The following is a 26803-nucleotide window of genomic DNA, read 5'->3' on the forward strand; positions in this document are numbered from 1 at the left end:
ATGGATCGTGCCTCGGGCTCAATTGCACATCCACCATATTTTGATGGCAACAACTATGGCGCTTGGAAGGCCAAAATGAAGTCGTTTCTTTGGTCCTTAGATGAACGTGTATGGAGTACAGTGGTTCATGGATTTCCTAAACCCACAAAGAAGATCGGAAAAGGAGATGAAGAAACCACAATCCTCAAAGCTAGAGAAGAGTGGACCACTGCAGAAGTCACACACAGCACTAATAATCAAAAGGGGTTAAATGCTTTATTTACTGCTGTCTCTTCAGATCAATTTGAATATATATCTGGTTGTGATACTTCTAAGGAAGCTTGGGATATTTTGCAGGTTACTCATGAAGGAACAGATGCTGTCAAGGGAGCCAAGCTTCAAATGCATACTTTACAGTTTGAGACACTCATGATGGATGAGAATGAAACTTTTTCTGAATTTTATGCTAAACTGTGTGTAATTGTGAATGCTTGTTCAAGTTTAGGTGAAAAAATTCCAGAAGACAGGGTTGTGAAAAAGATTTTGAGATCCTTGCCTCAACGATTTCAACCAAAGATCACGGCTATTGAAGAGATCCGTGACTTGAACACCTTGAAAGTTCAAGAACTCATAGGGTCCATACAAACCTATGAGATGAAACATCTAGCTCCTAAAAAGAGCAAAAATGTTGCTTTCAAGGTTGTGAATGAAGAAGATGATGGGCATTCAAAGGAAGATTGCAGTGATGACGAATTAACAATTCTCACAAGACGATTCATGAACTTTCTCAAGAATCAGGATCCAAGGAGTCGAGATTCAAAAGGTATAAATTCTAAAAATAGGTTTGTTAACTATACTGATGGTGGGTCTAAATTTCGCAGGTCAAATGAACGAAAGAATCCAAGAGAAAAGGTCCAATGTTTCGAATGTGAAGGCTATGGACACATATCTTCGGAATGTGCCAACACCTTAAAGAAACAAAGGGATGGCAAGAATAAGGCAATGCATACTACTTGGAGTGATAGTGAATCAGAATGCGAGATTGATGAAAAGACGGTTGCACTCATAACCACAGTTAGCTTGGATGAATCACATGAGGATGATGATTGTAAAGGTATAAATATTGAGTTTATCATGGACAAATATGATGATTTGTTGGCTGCTTCTCAGAAGCTCAATAAACAAAATAGTGAGCTCGTCAAAGAAGTTGTTGTGCTGAAGCTGGAAAATTGCAGGATTGCAAACGAGTTTCAATCCCCTGATGCAGAAGGTAAGTGCAGGTATGAACGAAACATTGATGTTTTTGCATAAAAAATTGGCTGATCAGAATAAATTAATTGCATCTCTAACATCTGACAACAAAGCCTTTGAACTTGAACTTAAAAATTCAAAAGAAAGGATTGTTTCTTTAACCATTGGTGCAGAAAAAATTGACAAGATGATTAGCATGGGAAGAAGAGATGGTGACAAACGAGGCTTGGGATTTGAACCAAGTAATAAGTCTTCCGCTGTGTCTAAAACAAAGTTTGTCAAATCCACTTCACCTATTGAACCTTCTGTCACTCATGAAGTCAAGAAATTTATTCCAATTTGTCACTTTTGTGGAACTCATGGGCACATAAGACCGAGATGCAATAAGCTTCGAAATGAATTTGTTTGTTCAAATTCTCATGGCATGGGTGGAAAAGTAAGTATCCAACATAAGATTTCAAATCTTATGAAAGAGGTAAACCGCTTATCCAAACTATCTTCTTTTCATTGTTTGCCGTCAACTAAGACAAAGTTAGTTTGGAGGAAAAAGAAAAATCATAATGGTATGTCTTCCTCCACTAATATTGTGCATGAACCCGTTGCTTTAGAAAGTTTGAATCTTAAATGTATTGCTGCAAAATCTTTGGATAATCTTCGATCTGACACTCTTAGAAAGTCTTTAGGTATATGTGCTCTAGATTAATTTGGAGTCTATTGCATGCCAAAGCCTCTTTCATGTCTTATGATATTTCAATTAATTTCGGTGTTTATAAATCTGCCCAGCTCGTGCAAGGATTGTTAAGGTGTATCAATCCTGTAACTGTCTGACCGTATTTGTTGATCTTAGATTGGGCTCTGACACTGCACTATATTGAGAACTCATACTCTCAGCTTCACACAAAGGTTTCCATTGTCTTGGTGCATTATAAACTTCATTAAATGATCTATCCATCTTTTTATTTTTATTTTGCACATCACACTCTTTTCCTCGAAGTCCTTTGAATATCTCTTCTCATGCACTTGTCTCTCTTTGGATTGCCATAACACTACTGTGCGTAAGTTCTTGATCTGTTTAGAAATAAATTATAAAAAAAAAAAAAAAAAGGTGTTGACCACTCATTGCTCAGTAACCGGGCCTCTTGTCTAACCAACGTCGAGGTTCGAGTCAACAAGTTGTGATGGTTTGCCATCCTTGCTTATCTTTGGAGCCTTCATGATTCGGATCAGTATTTCCCCAGGGGTGCTTTATCACCCAGTTGCTTCCAGTCATCTGACGTGAGCACACTGATTGACCATCCGTTACGTGGATCATGTCGAAAGCTAAATAAAGTAAGCCACCAAATTAAAAAATAATAATAATAATAAATACAATTCATGTCTCAAATAAACTGATCTTCTTATACTTCCAATGCACTTAGTGTCTGTGTCATCTTTGGTGGGATTAGTCTTGGGTGGACATATTTTTTGTGCTTAATTGAAAGGAGTTCACTTCACACCTTTGCTTCCTAATGGTAGAATCATTTGGTGATGTTTATTTTTCACCATGCATGTGGTATGCCTCCTTGATTATCTGTGAGTTTGTGGATTTCATCTGGTGGCTTGCTTTTGTCCCTGCCATGCTTTGCTTCTTATGCGTTTCAGACAGCGTTGGGTCTGCTACTACCGTCTCTTCTTGCTCCCATACTTGGCATGTTTATGACTGGAAAATAATTACATATTCTAGAGCACTTTGGGTTTGCGTAACAAGTGTGTTTTTCTGTCTTGGGTGTTTTGGGTTTTTTGTCCTACGTGCGTTGCTTTTGTTCTTGTTATGTTCTGATTCTTACCGACTCTTTTCTGTTTTATTTTATTTTATTTTTACTTTTATTTTTATTTAGTCTTTATTTTACATTTCTTTAAAATAAAATAAAAAATAAATAAATAAATAAATAAAAACAAAATTGACTCTATGACAGCCACACGGTGCGTTTTACTTTGGGTGTTTAAGCTGTGCAGTTAGGTCGACTTCCTCGGTCCCTTTGTCTCTCTTCCGCCCCCTTGCCGTCTTCCAGAGCTTTTGCTACTCTGTGTTTTGCTCCGTCGCGTTCCCATGGTCACCACACGGAGCCGTCAATCTTCTTCCTCCGCTGCCACTCCTCACCCTCCTTCTCGCTCCGTGCGCCGCCGGACTGATGCCTCTCCTTCTTCGGTTGTCTCTCCGGCTGACGCCTCATCTCGGCCGTCCTCCTCCCGGCGCTCGCGCTCCAGCCCCATGTCTCGAGAGTCTACTCAACCACCGGTCTCTCACTTTGTGTCTCCGGAGTGCTCTACTCGGTATACAGCAGTGGTCTGTCATCGTCCCATGTTAATCGAAGAGGACTTCGACCTCTCTAGCTTTGGCCCCACATTTGTTGATTTTCTCTCCAGGCATCGTCTCCTGCCATTGGTTCGAGGGTTGCCTCTGCCCAATTTCCAGATTGTTCGGGAATTTTATGCCAATTTCCCTGATGTCTCCGCTGCCTCTGTTGCTCTGTCTGGGTTGGTTGTGCGTGTGCGTGGAATTGCCATTCCGCTCAGTTTCTACTTTATTTCGGCTGCCCTTGGTTTGCCTCCTCTTCGCTCTGGCAGTTCTTGTGAACCGGTTCCAGGATTTCTTCCGCGCCGTCAGCTGGTGAATCGCCTCTATGTGTCTCCACCCGAGGTGCTCCCCACCGAGCTCTCTTCTGGTATGATGTCTCAGTGGACCCGTACTCTGTATATGCTTGTGCGAAATTATCTGAATCCCACTTCCCAACATGGGAAAGTGAGTTGGAAGGCTGCTCATATTCTTTTCCAGCTTGTGATTGAGCAATCTGTAAGTGTTGAGTTCTATGTTCGTGAAAGCCTCATTGTCGCTGGTGCTGCAAATGCCACCGTTCCAACTTCCAGTCTTGTTCTTCCTCGGATTATCACCGCCTTGGCTGCTCATGCTGGTGTCCCTGCCCTGCTGACAGATGACATTGGCTCCTCCGACGCCATCAAAGTCAACAACCGGGCCACTTTACACCGCAGCGATGCTCACTGTTCTTCTGGTGGTTTCTCCATTGAGCAACAGGCTCTTTTGGATTCGCTCTCTGCATCCCATCAAGTGACGCATGCCCTTCTTCGTCGCATCTGGGATCGTCTTGACACCTATAGTGAGCTGTTGCTGTCACTTGCAGGGCACATCCAGCCTCCTGATCTTCCTCGTCCTCCTCGGGCTCGCAGTCTCTAAGGTTCCTTTGTTCTGTTTCTGGGTTGTTTTATTTTGACATTATCTCTGTATTCCTTTGGATTTCCTACACAAAAAGGGGGAGAATATTTTGTGGTACATATGAGATTAAGGGGGAGTAGATGATGAGATTAAGGGGGAGTAGATGTATTTTGTGGTACATATGAGATTAAGGGGGAGTAGATGTTTTTCTGTTCTTGGAAGTAGAATTTGTTGTACCTTGCTTAATCTCTTGACATATGAAAATTTGCTGTTTATCTGTGCTAAGTTCTGGTTATTATTATATCACTCTATTATGCTTCACTGGTTGTCTGCTTGTTGGTGTGCAGACAATGCAAGAATTGAATCTCTGTTTGACAAAGCAAAGTTGGTTATGTAGTTTTGTTTCCGTGTAAACGTGTTTGATATGTAATCCATTGTTTTGTCCAGGAAATGCCAAAGGGGGAGATTGTTAGTACGAAAATCGTATTGGCATTTCCTAGACCGTAGTATAGGTTGAAACTTAGTTTGTGAGAAATTGCTACTCGAAGTTTTGGCACTACCCTTTCAATCACATACCTCCGAGGCATACTCTGACCATATGAGAAACTTGACAACAGGTAAATCATGACATATCTTGCATTCATGATAGGAGTTATAGTTGAAGTTTTGTTTTGAGTCTTTATAATTAAAGTTAAAATATGAGTCGGTTGGTGACCTCATTAAGAGTCCTTAATGAATTAGACTTTGTATTTTTATTGAATCATAATTTATATTGATAAGTTGATAAGTGTTTGGCCCTTGTGTTGCGTCTCTTTAAGGAGAGCAGATTGCACCAGGTTCAATGACTTTAATTCAATTGGTCTTAGAGTTACAATAGCGTTGGAAGTGTAGTCCCGTGAGAAACTTGCTGTAAATAAAAAGGAGGCTTTGCCTTCTTGTATTGTGAGCTTTTTCCAACGTCCAAAATTACTGAAGCTTATTGAATATAGTTTGGGAAATTCCAACGTCCAAAACCATTGATGCACATTGAATATATTTAGGGAAAAGCTGCTGCACTTAGATCAGTCGAATAGTCATCAAGTACTTAGGTTGCTTGGTGATTGTTCGAATTCATTCATCATTCATATTGCATTCATATGCACGTCGGTGTCTCATATGGTTGAGGACATCAAGACACTTTGTGTGGTTTTCCTCCGGCGAGCTTGAAGCAATCGTGGCCAGTATTGCGTTCAACATAAGGAGTGTCGAAGATCATCCCGTGATAGAAGTTGAGTTACGAAGAAGTCGGTAAACATTATCTAGAATGAGTCTAGGATAAGTGTGTGAGTACTTTTTGTAATCATCGTTCTATAGTGGATTTGAGTTGGACTGAGGAGTCCCGTGAATTTTCCCCAGAGGTGGGGTTTTACCACGTAAAATAATTCTCTACGTGTTCTTTTATTTTAAGCTTTGCACATCTCAGGATTGATAACTAATATCAATCCTGCTTTAAAGGTTGATCATTATTTATTGCAAAAAATTCAAATTAGCTTGTTTAACCTTCTCCAAGCATATATAGATATCCTACAGGTATTTTCACCTCGAAATTTTTATATACGTGCTGCTTTTGTTTTTTGTTTTTTCTACTGGTTGTGCTTATTATATATATCTAATTCTCATGTTGGAAATTTTTCCACACAAAAACTTCTTGGCCATCAAATCCATGGTTTCAAGCATGAATGATGTTCATGCCATCCCAAAACCTGTGCTGGGGTCACTAAATATAGCCACCATTAAAGACCCATCTGATATGCTTGGCTTTTGCACACGTGAGTGGACACCCAGTGACCTTGCTGCAGCCACAGGGTTGAATGGAAGTCCCATTGATGACGTCATCATTGTGTGCTTTTAGAATCATTCAAATCTATTGCTGTTAGTAGATAGAGAATGAATTGGTGCGTATTGTAGGTTAGCTATGATAAGCAATTATTAAGAAGAAAACAAAAACACAAAAGTAGTTATAACAAAGCTCATGAATTCATAGAATTTTATTCCATAACTAATATATGTATTATTCTTATTCCATAACTGATATATGTATTATTCTTACTGTTTATTATTTTTATTTTCTAGAGAGCTTGATTATAAAAGAAATAAAAATTTGCTCTTTATTTTTATTTTCCATAAGTGATATATGTATAGTTCTTCTTTGACTTTCATTAATCTTTTGTAAAGCTTCAGTTTTGTGAATAAATATCAAAACTGCAAACCTAAAAAATAAGGAAAAAATATATGGGAGTGTGTTTGAATCTTTGTCATCTTGTACGACTGGAGCACAGAAACTAGAAACATTAAGGAACAAGATTGCTGCAAGTTTAATGCATGCATCTTCTTAGACATTTTCTTTATTTCCATTTATTTAAGCCTAGTTTCAATGTTTTTTTTTTATTGCTACAATCCAAACCTCATTAGGACAAAGGATTTGTCAAAAAAATATTTATTACTTATTCAATTTGAAGGATGTTTTATGAACCTACTACCGTGGTGATCTCTTGATCTTCCTTGGAATTTATTCAATACATAATTATGTTTGCTTATCCTATATCTTGAGAGTTTAAATTTGCACATACCCAAGATTGTTCTGGTAGAATATGATGTGATTGTGTATTATGGTATTTGAGGCTAAAAAAAAGTAGGTTATATTTGGTCCTAGAAAAAAAAAGATATATATTTTTTTTAAAATTTGAATTTTTACTTTTCTTTAAACAAAGATTAATATAATTTTTAGGGATAAAAGTATAAAAGTACTTTACAGTTTTATTTTTTACCAAACAGATTAGTAAAAAGCACTTTCAGCATCATGTCCATTTTAGTCATTATAAATAGTTACAGCACTTTTACTGTAAAATTTACCAAATGCTCTTACACTGCTTTTCATACTCACAGCACTTTTAAAATTACAGTTTATCAAACATTTAACTGCTTTACTTTCTAGCTGATTCTTTTTAAAGCACAGCAGAATCAGTTTTTTTTTTTAAAGCGGCATCAATCCCAAACTAGGCCTAAGAACTTCACATTAAAGCACTTTCATCTATTTGTCTTGGTAAAGCGCAAGAGTAAGTAAGGGCGATTATTGTTCATGTGAATAATATATGCCCTAGCAATTTTATTTTTTTTCTTTTCCACCCATTACCATGGCAACCCAATGATAATTACTATTCACATGGGATTAATTTTATTTATATATGTATGAGATTAATAAATAAAAAATTGCTAATATTTATAAATAAATTAAAATTTCTGAATTTTTTGATTTTTTTTCTTCAGTTTTTTATATATATATTTTTTCAATTTTTTTCTTCAGCTCTTGCCTTCGGCCCTGCCCATTCTTAGAGCATCTCCAGCGCGCAAGGCTAGCCCGGGCAGGAGGGGACCCAAGGGCCAGAATCCAAATCCACCGCGCCAGGGTGGGTCCCACAAGTCCAGGAAAGTGCAGCTCGAGCTGCTGCTTGGGCAAAATGACACAATGCTGATATCATAATGACATATCAACAACTAAAAATAATTTTAAAAAATTTGAAAAAAAAACCAAAAATTTCAGATTTTTTAAAAGTAAATACCTATCCATATTCTTTACTTCTCACACCAAAAACTCTATACAAATTCATCTCCTCATATCTCATGTGAACAGTAATTACTCTTGCCCTAGCCCATAGGGGTGGAAACAAAATTGTAAGGGCTACTACTATTCACGTGAATAGTGACAACCCTTACATTGCCCTTGCCTTGTCTTTGCCCATAGGGGTGGAAGTACTCTTAGTGGTGCCCACTTCCTACCCGGTCTAGATTTGCTTGGTGGCTTGAGTTTTTGCAGCCATGGGCCTTTTGCCTTGGCAAAACAAACAGCTGGAAGTGCTCTAAGAACTTTACATTACATACTACTTCTCGATGACTGACACACGCTGAAGAAACCACACGTGCTTAACTTGTGTCATGGACTCATATGCTTATTGTTGTATTATGTTTCAATTTAGTTATGTCATAGATGCTAAAGAATTTGTGCTGTCCCTAGTTAATGTCCAACGGCTTGGGGAGGAGATTGAGGAGCAATTGAATCGATGCTTGCACAAAGGATGCAAAATCGGTTGGGCTCGGCGCTTCGATTTGAGCTTATTTCCTATCGTTTTGAAGAGAACGGCGAGACGAGTCTAACTCACCCTTTTGATGTGATGTATGGAACTTTTCGGCCAAATAAGTTCATTTACTAGGTCAAAACATCATTTTAAGTTTTGACATGTTTTGCCAACGGGTTCTAGTCTAGTGGAAAAGGGCATTGACCAGTTGCGAATCCATGATTTTAAAGCAGCCTGAGAGAAACTTACGTATTAAACTCAACGGTACAAGTGAATTTTATTAATAAGCATAAAAAGATACACCCATAGTCAGGGGACGTAATGATTGTTACCTTCTTTATCCTTTCATATGTCCTGCCTCTCTATGGACAAAGTCGCAAAGAGTAACAAGGAGAAGAGAATATGTTGATGGATGGTTGGGCAACTAGAAATAGGGTATCTTCTTCTTCTTTTTTTTGGATGGGCTAACATATCTACCTTTTTTGTTGAAAATTTTCAGCCGGTCAGCCTCCTAGCCAAAAACTGGCTAGATTCGCCTTTGGCATTGATTTGCAGACTAGTTGTCTCACGTTCAAACCCCCATGGCATCATAGTAGAGTGTTTGAGTAAGAAATCCTCTTCCCGTGTAGTTTTGACTATCGCTTATACTATATATATATATAAGTTTTGAGATGTTTTTGAAATTTCGTTATTTTCATTTTTAGGCTTTAATTATAATTTATAGTGCTTCTAGGATTTGAAGCTGTTATCACCATTTTCATCAAAAATAAACTTTGAGGTTTTCTCATATTTCTGGTGGATTTCAGTATTCATGCTTACTGAAACTATCGTTTGATTGCCTTTAATTATCACGTTGCGTACTGATAGCTTTTTCAATAGAAACAAACATGTGTCGTATCACTTAATTGTTACCATTCAGTTTGTGTCAAAGAAAGCTTGATTATGCAATGCCCCTAAAACATAGAAGGAAAATGCTAGGCTTACTAAATTTTCATTCCACATTTGTGTACCACCTCTTTAATAGAGGTGGGCCCCATTATGTTGGTGGGCTACACCTTTATTAGAGATGTGGTACTCAATGTGATATAAAAATTTGGTAAACATAGCATTATCCTTTGTCATATCCACTTGAGCAAAACAAGCCATTTGCTTGAATCCAATCTGATTTCATTGATTCATAATTGATAATTTCACATTCAAATTAAAAATGGCTTCTGCGCATTTATATCAAACTCCCTACAACATAACAGGATGTTAAAACTTACAACTTAAAACAAAAACAATAAAACAAAAAGGCCACAATTTATAGAAATTGGGCTCACATATTTATATAACTGGCTCATGCCTAGCTAGGGTTTGAAATAGTCCTAAAGCATTGTGCTCTGTTCCAGACTGGACATAGTTCCTGGGCTGAGCAGAGGAAAAGAAAACCAATGATGGGAAGAAGGTGACTGCAAGTTCAGACTCAGATAACTAGGGTCCACATTGCTATCATGCGCCTTCTGATGATGAGGTGTAGAACTCATTTCCAGTGTTTCAGCCAAGTCCTTGTACATGGCTGAAAATGGTGAAATAATTTTCGATGCCGGAGAAGAAGCAGAAGAAGAAGAAAGAACATTGTTCAGAACAGAGGCATTTCTCTGAACATCAATCGGCGCCGGTGCAACGCTCTGCAGAGATCGAGCCTCCAAAAACCCCGGCCCGCTGGTGAGGCTTTGAACAAGGTCTTTGAAGTTAATGGGGTCCACTTTGTAGATTCTTGGCGGGGTCGGCGGCAGCGGAGCCACCGCTGGCTTCCGCCATGGCTTCGAAGAAGGCCTCCGAACAGAGTGAAGTGAAGATTGGTGATAAGGAAGTGAATTTGAAGTTGAGATTAAACCCTTTGTTGGTTGCATGGTTTGGGACAAGTAAGTGGTGGTGGAAGAGGCTGAAGAAGAAGAGAAATGAGATTCCATGGGGATTGAAATTCTGGGTTTTTGAGAAAAATGAAGTCTGAGATCACTGGGGATTTGATTTTTGTGTTATGAAAATAACGAAGCACTAATTTATGTATATATATAGATTGAAAAATGAGTAAAGAAAGGCAACAACCTAGAAGAGAAGCCGTCGGGGAAGGTAAGGGAAAATAAAGAACAAAATTTCAATGTTGGTTTTTGTCCGCAGCCGTCAGCGGGTGCGTTTGTGTCTGTGCTGACAATTGTATTTGTGTAAAATTGCAATGTGGTCAAATCAATATGTTTGACCAATTATATATAATATAACCAGATTTAATTGTGTATTATTGGTTTTTTCTTTTCTTCTCTGTTATTCTTTGTGTGAGTCTGTAGCGGTTTCAAAAATCGAAAGTTGATTGGGCAAAATTTACATACTAAATTCAACAGCGAGTGGATTTTGTTAATAAGCATATAAAGATACACATAATCAGAGAGACGTAATGAGCCTTAGCCTCAAAAACATCTCTACCAATAAATAAAAGTTTAACACATACAAAAAACTAGACAACATAATCATAGATCACACTTAAGATAATTGATATTAAAATCTTGATCATCATCTACTCTTTGATTCTCAACTCTTTTAATTTGAGGCTCAACAATGGAAGATTCAGAAAGATTTTGCTATGAAGAGAAATCAAACATCTCAACAAAAATAAACCAATTCTCATAATACCATCCATGCATTTAATCAAACATCTCAACAATACCAACAACAAATCAAACATCTCAACAAAATTCCTAAAATCAAAGCCCTAATTAATTTTCAACAAAATCCCCAAATTTTAATTCATTCCTAATTAAACCCTAAAATACTCAATTTCAAATTAAAGATGCATAAGATAATTAAAAAGGAGAGAATAAGTTGAATAATTGTTGCCAAAAAGAGAAGTTATTGCTAGCAAGAGGAGAAGTTGATGTCTATATGTCAAGAGAAGTAGAGGAGAAGAAGTTGTAGACAAAACAAAAGGAAAAAAAATTTCCCATTCAATATTTTTTTTTGGAAAAATTTGGTGGTGTGATTTGATCATTTTGTGTGTGGTGGAGAATATAACGGTAGAATCAATTCATTTATTAATAAAGAGTTAGTGGATCATTTGAATGAATAATTTAGTTGAGAAACTAAAATGCAATTCGGATATAAGTTTGAGAACTATTCGAATAAATAACCCTTTTAATAAAATATGGTGTTGGAGCTCTAGGAATGGCGAGGCAAGTTGCTTAAGGTGGACCAAGCCGCCATTATACTATGCATCACCGGCCCTTTCAATTGTTACACGTGCGGTTCTTCTTGTTCTCTCTTTGACCAACACTCAAAATATTGACCAATTATTAATTTATGTATCTTTGATTATGATAGTAAAAAAAAAAAAAAAAAAAAAAAACCCCTTTTTTGATCTGGTCTTACTGCACTCATTGATAAAGGTTGGTTCCAACGAGTATTGTATTTAAGCCTATGCTTGCATTACAAGCAAGCATATTGTTGTCGCCTTTTATTTTGTTAGATTATGATATTGGATTTCTTCTCCATCTTCTAGTAGTGATCAAGTATTTTCAGCAATGTCTAGGGAATGTCTAGGGCTCTGAGGGTCTTGCAGGCCTGCCTCACCCCAAAATGGAACAGCTTCGTTTCGAAATCGAAGAATTGATAGATATGATTGGTTCAATATATCCAAATCTAAGTTTTCATTTGTTGAAGCAATGAAAGAGTTAAGAGTGCATGTTTGAACTGATTATCACTAAGATTGCAGAAGTTTAGATGTTCTGCCTTCCCTTTTGGGTGACTTGATGAGCAGTCTACAAAAATACATCAAACTGAATGCATGTCCATGTAATGATGCTTGTAACTTTTCTTCTCTCTTTTTTTAATGGATACGAATTTCTTATGAATATGACTGTTTGACTTTTTTTACCAAATGGAATTTTAAAAATAGATGGCAAGATCAATCCAAATCACCCTTCAGTTATAAATCATTTGAATATAATTAAAAAAACCAAGATCAATCCAAATCACACTTAAACTATTCGGTATTCGGTGTTCGGTGTTATAGTAATACTCTACTCTAAGTTTGATCAACCACTTTTCTCTCTACATGCATGCATCTCTCTTCTCTACTGTAGTATGTTATTTTGCAAATTGCATGTCAAATATGTGACGAAAGCAGAGATATTAGTTGGGAAACTTTTGCTTAATCTTCACCCAAGGATGCTAGCCTAGACCATACAACCAAAATTGACACAATTTTTTAACATTTAGTTAGTGTAGGAACATGCGCGGCGGTTTAATATGATACGTAAAAATGAAGAATTACAATATATACCATGATAAACATAAACATTCAACATTCTAATTGGTAGTAAGTGTAAAAATCCACCTTATATTGTCAAAACAGTATGATTATCCCATGATATGAATTAAAGGCAAAAATCTACCCAAAACATGGATGAGACTTTCTACATGTGAATTGATGATGGTGATCTCATTCAAGCACTACATTTTTTCTCTGCCAATAATGCACATAACAAGTATCTAGACATTGCACTTCTTTGACATAATTGTCAATCATTTAACCAACTTCTGGATGCAAATGATGCGACAAGTATAGCAACAGAGGATGATGGCTATCCATATTTCTGCTGAATATCAACCAACCAGGCACTTCGTCGTCTTCAATTTCTGAATCCAATGTCCAAGAACGACAAACGAGTGACGACCCATTTCCTCGAGCAACATGTGCCCTAGAAGAAGAACCTTTCAACTCATTATTTTATTATGCATGGAATTTAATATGCCCCATCCAGCCAGTCACAGCAACCACCCAAATCTTCTAAGGATCATATAAAAATATGTTATTTTCAGTAAGCACTGACGCTAAGGCATCGTCATAATTTCTTACTGTTAATTTTGTTCGTGTTTTTATTCTATTCTATTTTATTTGTCTGTGGTCATACTCGTGGCTCTATTAAGTTCTCCAATAGTAAGGGAGCATTTATTTAAAACCCTTCAATTGATAACGAAGTGAAGGTGACTAAGTCAATTTTGTGCAACATTTTTTTATGTTTAATAAAACAACAGCTAGGCGGATGGAGTATAGGTATAGTTTAATTGGTTGAGCTCTTTCATCTTCATCTATATGGACAGAAATTTGAAAACTACGAGTCAATCTAGGCACATGGGATTCACATATAAGCTTTGCTTCAGGGTTCAGACTCCCGTGAAACAATCAAGATCTTCTTGGCTCTTCAACTTATATGTTTTTATTTATTTATTACGGAAGCCAAAGAATTAATATACTTAGGGTCAATGTGTTTCATTTTTATTTTCTGTTATAAAAAAAATTTATGAACAAACCAAGAAACCAACCCAAGGCCATATCCCAACACCAATCTAGAATACTATAGTAAAAGAAAAACCATTCTTTCAAGTTCTAATATTTGAAATCTTTTGCCCAAAATTTGGTGCAGAGAGTTAAATTCTCTGTATACTTGCAAATACAGTTGTAATCCAATTACTATTGATTTACTTTGAACACTAATAAATTATCAACATCAACGAATGTAACCTAACAAGTGGATATTTTTTTGAAGTGGAAACTTTTTGTCTATTGGATGCACTAAGTCTAAAATCCAGCCTAAACGAGAAAAGCGAAAGAAAGCAGCCCCACACTTTAATTATAAAGACTAGAAAACAACTTGAGTGCAAACATGGACTTAGTTAAATTAGTTAAAGTGGATGTGCTCGCCATTTTGCATCTAAGTTTGAATATTTCTTCTTATAATTTAGATTAGATTAAAGTAAAATATCGTTTATATAAAAACATAACAAAAAACAACGTGGGAAGTAAAAGGTAAACAGCCACCTACGCTAATTTTTCAAGTCTTCTCCAACCGACCATGACGCGAAGCAATGGTTGTTATAAATATTTATCATGTTATGTTAAGAGCTTGTGGTCATTGATTACGCCAATTATATGGCAGTTGTGTAATTATTACATAAATTGCTAACATATTAAGGTTTTTTTATTATTATTAGGAGACGGGGTTTGAACGGGAAATTTTTTTTCAACATTAAGAAGAGAAGTATCACTAAACTAAGTGTTAATTGACAACTTGGCATAACATGTTAAGCTGACGTTGGAAAAGAAATGGTGATCCATTTGACATATTATTAATGGAATCGAGAGCAGTGTCAGCACTAATTTGTACGCCGGTAAATCACTGTGAATTATTAAAGCAAGTGAATCTTACTATGCATCGACGGCTCACAATCACATACACTACTCATAGTAGCTTAATTGTACTCTCTAATACAGTAGAACGTATCTTTGTTGTTCATGAAAGTGGGGATGGCTGGTCCCCATTTCATTAAAATGGGCCTACAGAGATTCAGAGAAGCATTGTGCTGCAATCTGAATGCAGAGTTTGTAGTACCATCTTATTGAGGCAAGCCGTAATTAAATACCAAATTAATGTCACTATATTCAACCCCGTGACTGATGAAACCACTTTTCAAGTGTGCCGTGAGGAAATGAATCAAAACAAAAGAAAGGGTATTCATCTTTACCTATTTTAGAGATTAATGCGTAGTAACTAGTGAGCAGCTCAAATTTCATGCAAAATCATATAAGCATACGAGGAAATGCTATCTTGCTTGCTAGACTAGTGATTATTGTATCAATGTGTGATTCAAATTTACAATTCTTCGATATAAGAATTTGTGTCTCATTATTAGTCGGGCAAAAGAAAGTTACCCTAAACACATGAACAAAAAAAAAAGGGCCTAGTAGATTCAATGGTTGTATACTCAAGTGTTGATACTCTAAGAAGGCAGGCCTTCAAACCCAAACCCAGCTCAAATAAGAATTGGCTGCTCCATGAATATGGGCCTATTAATTGTTGTTCGAAGATGCTCTATGCAGGTAATTGATTCCTTTATACAAAGGGGCTTTTTGGTCAAACAAGACAATGGAGGTGGAAATCTCTTGTTGCTTTCACTTGTCCCCTCCCCTCCTGTGGAGAATAGACACAAATGATTAACCAAAGAAAGAAAAGTAAATAGTGAAAGACTGAAAAGCAGTATACCCAAAGATGAGGCTTCAAAGATCTCTCAGGCAATGCAAGACGAAGGGCCCACTCCCATAATTTTGCACCACAAAACCCAAAAGAAAACAGAAATAAAAGAATCTATTATTGAAGGCTCCAATTTCACTATTTTAATAGTACAATTTATATTTTCAAGTGTAGATAAATAAATAAATTATCATTCAATGTAGAATCATTAAATTGCACTGCAGCAGTGGTAGGGCTTGGCTCTCAAAATTTGGAGGTATTACTGAAAACCAAAACGAGGCACATCACATGGCAGCAGCTTCAACTTTCAACGAAACACACAAAGTGCAGTGAAAGCTCTGAGCTTTCATTTCTTTCATTTCAATATTTCATATCAGTCAGCAGCTCAGCAGTGAGTGAATGAATGAATGAATGAGTGAGTGCAAGCAAGCTATCATCGATTGGTCCCGTTCTCAAAGCAAGTACACACAATGCACCTAAGCCCTCTAGTGTTGCCCTAAATAGTAAACTTCAGCAGATGATGTAATCAAGTCTAGGACCTGCAACCTGCAACTCTCTCTCTCTCTCCCCTACCCAATAGCCAATATCCACCAACTTCCCCACATTCATTGAGAGTTTGGGATTGGATCAGCAAGCCTGAAACAAACCATAAAGAGGGAAAATCCAAACTTTGAAGAAGAAGATTAAACAAGAATGAGAGAATCTTATATACAAGAACCACAGAATGTGAAATTACATTGTAAATAAAGCAAATAACTGAGGAAAGATATTGTTGACTTCAATTCAATGTACACGTTAAAATGGAGAACAGAACCCGAAGGCTCTACAATTTCTACAGTTAGTGGGTCAAAAACAAAACTCCCACATAAGAAAAGGAAAAAAACAATAGGAAAACTGGGAGCTACTACCAAGACCTTAAGGGGAACAAAGGGAACTAAAGAGTGGGAGCCAAGCAATTTCTTGACAATTACAATTGTAATTGCAAGCTCCATATTTTTTGGAGCAAATTCTCCTCCTAACAAGTATCTTTATCCAACAACTAACTACACTTTCTTCTTTCTTCTGGGGTTTATTCGACAACCATTGACGCCAGTTGAGCAAATTGCATGATTGCATTAGAACCAGCATGGTGTGTGATGTCCACATTGTGAGACTTCTTCATGAATGTTGAATCAATTGTTGGAACAAACATACTTTTCAAGTATATACAGGTGAGCTGATTCGTACCACACGCCCCGGATTTGGCATTCTGTTCAGGGCCACATATCAGAATCAAAGGGGTCATATACATATCCACGTAAAATTTCCCTGTCATTGGATTGTCCTTGTGAGTTTGCACTTGGAAATGAATATTGTATCTGTATAGTTTAGACTACAAAGCTTCAAGAGCTCTGCAGACTGCTGCTTCAGGACAGGACCGCAAGCACTCTGTATCACAAGGAGGAGCTTTGCCGCTAGACCAGCATCCAGAGCAATTGATGAGCATTCTTCAGGGGCATGTTTACATACAGACCATAAAATTGACAGTGCATATTGAGTACAACTTTCTGAAATTCTCATAAGAAGCCTCACCATATTCGGAATAGTGTTCAAACAATCCTTCAAAGCTGATATTCCCTCCGGTAGAGAGGACAGTGCATCCAAGATGAAAAGAGCTAGTTCTAAGCATTCATGATCGAGAGAAGGCAAACAATCAACTAACTGAGGCACAGCCCCAATGCTCACCATAAAACCCCTTACTTCCTTATGCAAGCATATTGTTCTGAGGAGGCTAAGTCCAGGCAAGATTCCAACTGTATGCCTCTTATCTTTCACCAGCCTCATTAGTCCTACCAAGAGGCTATGGCTCGAAATTATTTCTGATCGAAAATCCTTCTCCTCCATCAGCATTTTGATCAACCGGGTACAATTGATTTTTGTCTCAATGGACCCCTCATTCAGAATGTCCACCATTAACGAAATTTTTGCTGGTTGCATCAAACTTGTTCTCGATTCTGAATCAAGGGTCAAATTGACAAGAATGGCAATGACTTCGGAACCAACAACATGTGAAGTAAATGGACCTAGCAGGGATGAAACTACAGTAGCCCCACCTTTATCAATCAGTGTCTTCCTGGCAGTGGCGTGAGCTGCCACAACTTGATGAAGCTCCTTGAGGGCTTGCACCCTAGCTTGACCCTTCACCTTCTTTAGTGTCTCGACAAGGTCAGAAGCCCTTCCTTGAACATCTTCAGACCTCTTCTTCATGAGCAGATACTTCTGAGAAAACCAAGTGTAGATTAGATGGTAAAGGGTCCTATTCGGGGTTATCGAATCGTCCCAGAGCTCCTGCATTGTGGTGGGGCAGGTGAGGTGCCCCAAACTGAACCATTTGAGAATGTTGGAGCTCTCATAGGTTTGGCCAGTGCAAAGGGTCACTGGGTCTTGCATTGGCTCCAGGGAGATTGGGCAGATGAACACTGAAGGGACCTCAGACAAGTCAAGCTCTTCAATCATCTTCCTCAGATCCAATTTCTCACCAACACCAGTAGTAACAACCCCACCACCAACACCACCCAAAACCCCATCCTTCACAGCTGTGTCCAGATCTATGACATGCCCATCTCCACCACCATCAAACCCAACAACCCCATCCCTCTTTGAGGGCTGAAACATAGGCATTCTTGAAACCCCTTTTGTGAGAAAAGAAACCCAAATCCTCAAAAATATTAAAAACCCAAAAAAACCAGAGAGAGAACAAAAAAAAAAAACCCTCAAAACGACTGCAATGGCAAGCTCCCTTCAGAGCACATTACATCTGGATAGCACATGAAATGTGTGAAAAGGGATAAGGACAGAGAATAAAAATCCCACCTGTGTTTCTCTCATTGACAATATACAAGCAACAATACTCTATTTATTGCACACACACACACACAGCTTCTGTTGCTTTTTCCTAGTTTGCTTTTTATCTGATCTCTTTCTACGGTCAAAAGCATCATTACAATCATAATACACACATCATAAAACACACAATCAAGCTCGTTTCACTTCATGCTCAAGCTTCAAAAGGGTTCAATCAACAGCCCATTTCACCAGAACAGAAAAAGATGTGCAATAAAGCAAAGCAAAGGGTGAAAAACAAAAAGACTTAGACCGCTCAAAGATAAGCAAACAGTGGAGACTACAAGTAAATCTAAAGAGGGTTGTGCAGAAATTGAGAGAAGAAAATAGAATAAGCAATACCCAGATCTCATAAGACGGAGAAAATGAGGAATTCGAAGAGCTTTAAGAGAAAAAACTATGTGAGGGGCCGTACCGCCAAAGGCAAAGGTGGACAGAGAGACCGAGAGAGAGAGGAGCAGAGAAAAGCCATAGCACTTCTTTTGGGGAAGTTTTACTGAAAGCTCTTCCAGTCTTTACCGAAAATGATAAATTTGTTTATTTATATTTTTTTAGTTATGGTGAAAAAAAGAAAAATGGGGACTTTGAAATATCGGATGACCGGGAAGCACGGGCTGCAGCCGGTGAATAAGCCCCTCGGCCCGCGCACCACACGTGCAGTCATTTCACTTGTCTCCTTAATCTCCCGCTTCTCTGCTAATTACCTGCTTTATCCATCTTTATTGTCCATTTACAAATCTTTTCAGCATTGACAATTATACCCTTGTTTGGTTTTCTTTATTTATAACAATTTTGGAATTAATTGAACTTGGAGCATTTTCCCATTATATTTATTCATTTATTGGATCACAATTAGACGGACAAACTTATTTATTTTTATTTTTTGGACAGAAATTCTTTTACATTTAATATTATGTAAAAGACTCTTTCGGATTTTCATGAGTCAAATGATATTTTGAGAAAGAGGACAAAGTGGTATTTTGAGAGAGGAAAGGAAAGTGGGTCAAAAAGACCCCCCAATTTGGGTAAAGTGTACCCACGAGTCATCTGAGTCATGACCCAACCCCCACGAAGGGGAGAGACTAGTCTTTTTGCCCACGTACCACTATTTACTACTTTACTATTTTACTACTTACTAGGAATGAGGAAATTAGGAACGGCCCACTATGAGCTTCCTACGTACAATGCCACATCTCGATTTAGCAAATCGAATATTTCAGACACTTTTTCTCTCCAAAAAAATTATAATAATTACCAAGTAAAAACCCATGTGGACCCCACCAACCAATTTTCCACTTTTTTATAATCAAAATAATAATATTTTCCTACCTTTTTTTTTTTCGGGTAAAGTCCCAGCTAAGCGTTTGACCGCGACAGTTTTGCTTTGACTGTACGCCTCCGTTGGCTTATCCGGTCTTTTGCTTTGACTGCTTTTCTCCATCTCCCACTGCTCATTCTAATACGTTGCTGCTTCCGTTGCCCCATCACTCAATCATACACCGACACGTGCCCCTGCCAACGTGTTTTTTATTTTCATCTAATTTTTTTTGGGTGGATTAAATATTATTTACGGCTTTTGGGTGGGACTGGGGCACGGGGGTTTTGTGTGGGCCCCGCCAGACTGGACCCTGCCCACTGCCAACTTTAGGTTGGATTATAAATTAATAATACTAATTAATTTATTGTGGCACAGAACAGAGAGTGATTAGTTTAATGAACAACGTGTGAGCGCATTGTTATGAGTGTTAATGGCTTGTTATTATGATTCAAATTTAAAGGTTAAGATAGTTTATTAAAAGATTATCCAATCATAATTTTATATTAAGTTATAATCTGGATTTCCAAAATATTGGAATCAAATTTGCAACACCCCTACAACATAGGTGTCACATGACCCACCAAATTGAGTTCCTCGTGAGTAGGGTTACGAGGATGCCTTGAATTGTTAGGGTTCTTTGTTTTTTTGTTTTTTGTTTTAATTATTAGATTAAGAAGTGCTGTTAGGTCTAACTGAAAAGATGTGCTGGAAATGTGTTCAAACTTTTTATCTTATTTCTTTAATCAAATCAACTCCATGGGTAGTCAAGATTCAAGCAAGCTTTGGGCCAAAACAGGGTTATGAAAAATGCCAGAGACATAAACTTTTAGCAAGAAATTATGTGATAATTTTTTATTTGTTGTGAATAGATATAATTTATATGATTGAGAATATTTATCAATGTAGTCTAGAGTGAGAATATACATAAAACAACTGAAACATTGACACATTATATGAGAGTTATTCTATAGTGAGGCCCTTATCTAAGGCCATTTCTCTTAATTATTGGATCAAACTAATCAATTTTATCAAACGATTAACCAATTTGATTCAACAGTCAAAAGATAAGGCATCATCTAAGGGACTTAAATAAGGCATTCACTATAGAATTCTACCATTAGTTGGTGCCTCTCTAATATTGTTAGTACGAAGAAATAAATAGTTACATAAACTAATGATCATTTAATGTAGTGGCAACTAATCTTCACTTCGGGGGTATAAGTTATGACCGATAATCTCATAGATCATAATTGTTAACAAAAACATGAAATAAGAAAAGAAGAATATCTTTATAATATGGCTTTTCACACATATTGCACTTTAGTTTGATCCCCTGTTTTATATATATACAAGCGATATTAGGGGAGAAGATTTTTCTCACGCACAAGTGTCATGGAGGTTCAAACTTGAGACCACTGGTCTGCAAGTCAATATCCTTTTCACTGGGCTAGATCCCATTGATCTCTTTTGATTATATCTATTCATTAATTTTTTTTTTAAAGGAAGGAAATAATTTTTTTTAATTTTTAAAAAAGCGTTTGGTAATGTGTTTCTTGCCCTACTCAACAAAAAGACATTTGGATAATGCTCATAGGCCCAGAGATTCCGTAAGCTTGTTGGCCCCGTGAAAATGGATACGAAACAGACATAATGGTGTGTATAGGGGCCTACGTAATTGGTGAAGGTTTGACGTTTTCCAACTTGGGCTTGGAGGAGCCAAGATCTGGGTTCGGGCTCATAGGCCCAATAATTGCGTATGCATTCTACAACATTTGCCATTTTGAGAAATAATGACGGTATTGGTATTTTAATAGTTTCATTAAAGAGAACCGATATTTTTTTTAAAAATCTGTTTTGGAGAAGCTATTTCTTTGTTGCTTCTGAAAATTGTTGTCAGAGCTTCAGAGCTTTCAAAATAATCACTTTTCAATTGCCTTACCCAACACTTTTGTCATAGAAAACTGTGGGAGAAAGTGATTTTATGGGTTTTACCGGAACCCCAAACATGCACTTATCCATCGTGGGTTCACATACCATTTATACAAAAACAAAAACAAAACAAAAAAGAAAAAAGAAAAATGGAAATGATCAACGAGATATGCATGAGAATGACTATTTGGGCTAATTATATATAGTTGAAATCTCATAAATTTTTTTTTTTTGGTCAAACATAAACAACATACATTGACATAGTACGGAAAATGTTGATGAAGAAGACGACAACTTCTAGCACACGGACATGCAATAAAAACAACTGAAAATAGAAAGTGAACATTTCTTGGACTTGATCCATATAAACTTGGCATTTTTAGATGGCTTGGACCCTATTGGATAGGCTGACCTTTTCTTTTACTTTTTTTTTTTGGTTAAGTATTATAGCCTTGACCCTCCCCAAGGATAACAAACCTGACTCAGTCCTGATGAACCATTCTGCCCCTTGATAATAACACTGTTGATCCAGCAAATTGGGTTCACTTGTACAGTTTTTTTCTTTTTCTTCTTCGTCCGAAATGGGATCGTTATTGACTTTATTAAAAATAAGCAAAGATAAAAGTCGAACTTTTGCCTTGAATGTGAAGCAAAACGTTTTACCACTAGGGTTTAGGGTCAACTTGATAAAAGTGAACATTTGGATATGATGATGAAACCTATTTTTTATTTGGGATGACAGTTCATCTATTATTTTTTTTGGGTTAATAAATGAGCTGTATAATTATGTATTCAAAATGAAATGGTAATGCATGAAGTTATACTGAGGTGACTCTACACGTTATTGGCTTTTACAAGATTTCTGAAATTGTCCTTTTGGGCATTTTAGGAGCCAAGTTCCTCCTCTTCTTTCCATTGATAAAAAAAACACAGTTTCGTTTTTATTGTTTTGACTTGGTAAAACATACGCCTACGATTACATTGAATGAGTTTGGTGGCTTGGTCAGTTCCTAATTTATGCTTACCAAGCTCGAGCTACATACAAGTACAAAAAGTGTGATTGAATCGGAAAAAGTTCGAGTTTTTTAATCATCAGCTGGGGAAATTGACTCGGTAAATTTATTTATTTATTTATTTATTTATTGAGTGTGCAACTGTTGGTTGTAGATGTAATCTGAATCTTATAAAACAGCAATTAAATGAAGAATCAACAAATAAATAAAAAGCCAAACAAACAACAACAAAGTCTGCATTACTATTATTAACCATGAAATCAATCTAAGCATACATGAATCAAAACTCTAAAACAATTGTTACTGTCAAACTAACCGCATCTAGCTTTGAAGACGATATAAAACATGACAGATATGGAAAAGCGCATTAATTTTCAGCGATCCAATTGTGCATGTGGTGAATAAAAGTCCTAAGCTGACAACAATGACCAAAAACAATTAGGTATAGATTGCATTAAAATCTTTCAAATTCATGATAGAACTTTTATTTAGAAAAAAAATGAGAGAATGATCGGATTGATGAATTAGCAAAAAAAAAAAAAAAAGAAAAGGTGAGGGGTGGAAGCATATATTGTTAACATGCTTGTGACTTACAAGTTTCAATTTTTACAATGCTCGAATAGACTCTTTTCTAGTTCTAGTGTGGATATAAAGAGTATTTTTGCTCATCACTTTAACATAAGGTGTATTCTCATCATTGTTCTCAATACTTAACACGTGTCAATATGTATAACTAGGGTTCTATAAATATAAAGTAAAAAGTTAACCATGATTATATATATGGACACATGTCAAATATTAAGTTTAATGCCAAAAAAAATAAAAATAAAAATAAAAATAAAAAACCAATAATGGGTCAGTTCAGTGCCAAATCCTTTTGGGAAATGTTCTTAAATACCACTAGTAATGTAACAAAATTCTCAAATAGTACCATAGAAAATAGACGAATTATTTATGACTGTTTGTTATAAAATGGGGATAATATCAATAGCATATCAAGATGATATCGATATAAGAGAATCTACAATCACGTTCTCTATTTTTCAGTTAAAATTAAGTTAAAAACACACAAAAGCTATTTTAAGAGTTCTCTATAAAATTTCAACTTCAATATAAGTGATACTCTCTAGTTTAGGGAGTCATACTTTTAAAAAAAAAAAAATTAAAATATAAGTAATAATCTACTTTAAACTAATCTAAAATACGGGGAGGGAGATTTGAACTTGAGTGCAGAGTGGGGAGCACATCCGCTTTAGCCAACTTGTCTAAGCTCTTGTCTGCCTCTTTCTTTAATTCAACATAAATGATGCATCTCTATAAACAAAATATATATATATAATAGGCAATATTAATTAAAGATTTTAAATACTCGTTAAATAAGGCATCATTAAATTATAGAAGTTAGTAGGAGTTCATTAATTCTCCTCAGATTTAGGAGCTCGTCTTCCTATTTTAGTAGCGAGATAGGGAGCATGGTCGGAGGTGTGTTTTCTCATTTTCTTTCTAAATTTTATTTAAAAATGTGTAGTTTAGGAATCCATAATGAGACTGTTTGCTACAATAATACTGCTACTTTAGAACTTTGCTATAACAGTAATGGTATTTAAGAACATTTCTTAATATTTTTCTTTATTATTTATTTGTGCAAGGCCTTAGAGAGAGGTTACATAAAAGTAAGGACATCCATAGTGAGGGCCCTGATTATACGTGTGTATAATTATCTTGATGATTTGTTCCTTAATATTAAATTAAATTTGTCAATTTCACAATTTATAAAATTGTAACTAAACGTGCCATGCACTATCATGTCATGCTAATTGAAATCATAGCGTCTTTCAATTTTAATGTGTTAGAGAAGGATACGTGGTGACTCAGTAGTCGCTGGTCCTTGGTCCAAACACTTCACTACTCGTTGATCCTTCTCGCACTTATTTTTGTCAACATTTTTTTTGTTATTATTATTACTATTATCTTTGCAATATATGTTGTAAATTAATTTTAGGTTCTTCTGATATTCAAACCTTTTTAATTCAAAAGCACAATATACTTGTGAGATCCCCTCCCTTAACTAATAGACTTCTATGCCGATAGAAAAAACAGAGATGGAGGTTGCCGGCAATCTTCATACCGGCCGAGGCCGGACCATCCCAAGAAATAATAATATAAGATAGGGCCACTTAAAATATCCACTCAAGAGCCAAAGTAAATTTGTGTTTCTTATCAAACCGTAACGAGATTGTATTACGTTACAAAGACAATACAAAAATAATTTGACATCAATACACCTACCAAAATATTATGCAGGTAGCATTGTAGCAAGGTAACTTTAAACATTATCACAAATTTTTGACATCACAAATTATATTTTTCGACTTATCGTAAATCATATTTTTCGACCGACTATGAGTGACAATAACCAATATAATAAATGGACTTTACCTTTCACATTGTGTAATCAGATATTGTGACCACAAAATAATGTCATCTTTCTAAAAGGAAATGTAAAAAGATATATATTTTAGCACATTGACCCACGTATTAAGCAAACATGACATTGGAAACACAGTGTGTTGCGTGTTTGTTGTTGCAAGCATAGAAAACTTAACCATCTATCCTTATTATAATGGAAAAAATTTCAGTACACAAAAAAAACAAAAACAAATGAGGGCTGCTACAAGTTAAATTATTTTTCTGTCTTTAATTTTATTTTAAGGTATCTTGTTCCTAATACTATTTCGTGTGTTATCATACTTCCTTCTAAATTCTGATCCGGCTTCACCTTGACAAAGTCCACGCATCCCTCCAATTTGCTTACCCCCTGCTGCTTCTTGGTCTACATTACAAAACATATCTCCACTTCTCAAACACCCTATCTCTTTTTCTCTTCCGAGAAATTATTCGGTGTTTATAATAACACCACGTGATATGTCGATATGATATTACAAATTTATTTCAAATATATTATATATAATTATTAAAATCGATACGTTTATAATTTGAGTGGATTTATAACACCCGTCTCTCTAGTGTTGCACAATAACTTCTCCCTCCTCAGCCATCGCTTTCATGTGTATACATTGGCCCACAGACGTATCCTCTTCTATATAATATCCGTCATTGCATATATCTTACATATATATGCTTTCCCTCAAAACCATCTATATCTTTGAATCTCCCTCCACAATCGTATACCTTCTTTTGTTACCTTTCCAGACATTTTCTTGTCTTCCTCGATATATACGCACTGTACCTGCTCTCTAGCGTGGGAAAGAGATCACAAAAGCCAGAAGTATTCGGTGTACAAATTTTCCAAAACTAGAAGTACATGATCATGGCCAAGGCCAGGAAAGAAAGCAGACTCGCCAGGTTTTTGAAGTCCCCAATAAGGATTTTAATCAAGGCCAGGGACTTCTACATCAAGAGCATGACAGAGTGCTCGGGTACGTTTGATTATGCCACGGCGATGGGTTGCCCTACCCAAATCCCAAGTTCTTTGCCTAAAAGCTACAGCACTAACTCCACCAAATCCAGCGCCTCTAACAATGAAGATTACAGGGAGCTTCTGAGGGCTGCTTCTACTAGGAGTGTAAGAAGTAAAGTTGAATTTGATCTTGCTCGAAAAGCGCAACAGCCTAGGCAGCCTCCAATGGCGGCAGAGCCCAACACCGTGCCTCGCAGTCGTAGCGTTGGGATTGGAAGGATTGATGAAGACAAGGCTTGTGAGTTTGATGAAGAAGAAGTCAAGGTGAAGAGAGATGTGTATCCAAGAAGTAGAAGCTACGCTGTTGCTAGGAGAACAATTATGTCCTAGTTAATGGAGGAAATTGTGCAAGTCAAATATGAAAGAACAAATTAGAAGGGAGCCGGACTATCTCTCAAAGTCAATTGTTTTGTGTTGATCTTAATCCTAATTTCTTCTAGTCTTTTAGCTAAGTTGATTGTTGGTAGGGATTTTGAACCAACGTTAATGTTTAGTTTGGAACTTTTGTTGTAGCTTTTGTGATTCTTAAATTAATTGTGAGATATATATAGAACTTCAATTA

At 36.5% G+C, this 26803-nt stretch overlaps 4 protein-coding genes across 4 annotated transcripts; 2 read left to right on the forward strand and 2 right to left on the reverse strand.

The window, feature by feature from the left end:
• LOC18772993 lies at window positions 1-2169 on the forward strand. Its single transcript, XM_020565846.1, has 2 exons — window positions 1-1249; window positions 2078-2169. The coding sequence occupies exons 1-2, from the start codon at window positions 1-3 to the stop codon at window positions 2167-2169; spliced, it is 1341 nt and encodes a 446-aa protein (XP_020421435.1).
• Window positions 9634-10689, reverse strand: LOC18774580 (probable serine/threonine-protein kinase roco5). The gene has a single exon (XM_007207847.2). The coding sequence runs from the start codon at window positions 10506-10508 to the stop codon at window positions 9921-9923; it is 588 nt and encodes a 195-aa protein (XP_007207909.1). The 5' UTR covers window positions 10509-10689; the 3' UTR covers window positions 9634-9920.
• On the reverse strand, window positions 16345-19029 carry LOC18774798 (U-box domain-containing protein 30). The gene has a single exon (XM_007207394.2). The coding sequence runs from the start codon at window positions 18276-18278 to the stop codon at window positions 16929-16931; it is 1350 nt and encodes a 449-aa protein (XP_007207456.1). The 5' UTR covers window positions 18279-19029; the 3' UTR covers window positions 16345-16928.
• On the forward strand, window positions 25892-26803 carry LOC18774347. Its single transcript, XM_007207648.2, has one exon. The coding sequence runs from the start codon at window positions 26086-26088 to the stop codon at window positions 26569-26571; it is 486 nt and encodes a 161-aa protein (XP_007207710.2). The 5' UTR covers window positions 25892-26085; the 3' UTR covers window positions 26572-26803.

Source organism: Prunus persica, chromosome G6, assembly GCF_000346465.2.
Source record: "Prunus persica cultivar Lovell chromosome G6, Prunus_persica_NCBIv2, whole genome shotgun sequence".
In the NCBI taxonomy this organism is placed as follows: Eukaryota; Viridiplantae; Streptophyta; class Magnoliopsida; order Rosales; family Rosaceae; genus Prunus; species Prunus persica.

Bases quoted from the DNA above. Each gene is read 5' to 3' on its own strand.
- LOC18774347 (XM_007207648.2), top strand. From the start codon at position 26,086: ATGATCATGGCCAAGGCCAGGAAAGAAAGCAGACTCGCCAGGTTTTTG.
- LOC18774580 (XM_007207847.2), bottom strand. From the start codon at position 10,508: ATGGAATCTCATTTCTCTTCTTCTTCAGCCTCTTCCACCACCACTTAC.
- LOC18774798 (XM_007207394.2), bottom strand. From the start codon at position 18,278: ATGCCTATGTTTCAGCCCTCAAAGAGGGATGGGGTTGTTGGGTTTGAT.
- LOC18772993 (XM_020565846.1), top strand. From the start codon at position 1: ATGGATCGTGCCTCGGGCTCAATTGCACATCCACCATATTTTGATGGC. The intron at 1,250-2,077 runs GTAAGTGCAGGT...TGTTGATCTTAG, and splicing joins TCAATCCCCTGATGCAGAAG to ATTGGGCTCTGACACTGCAC.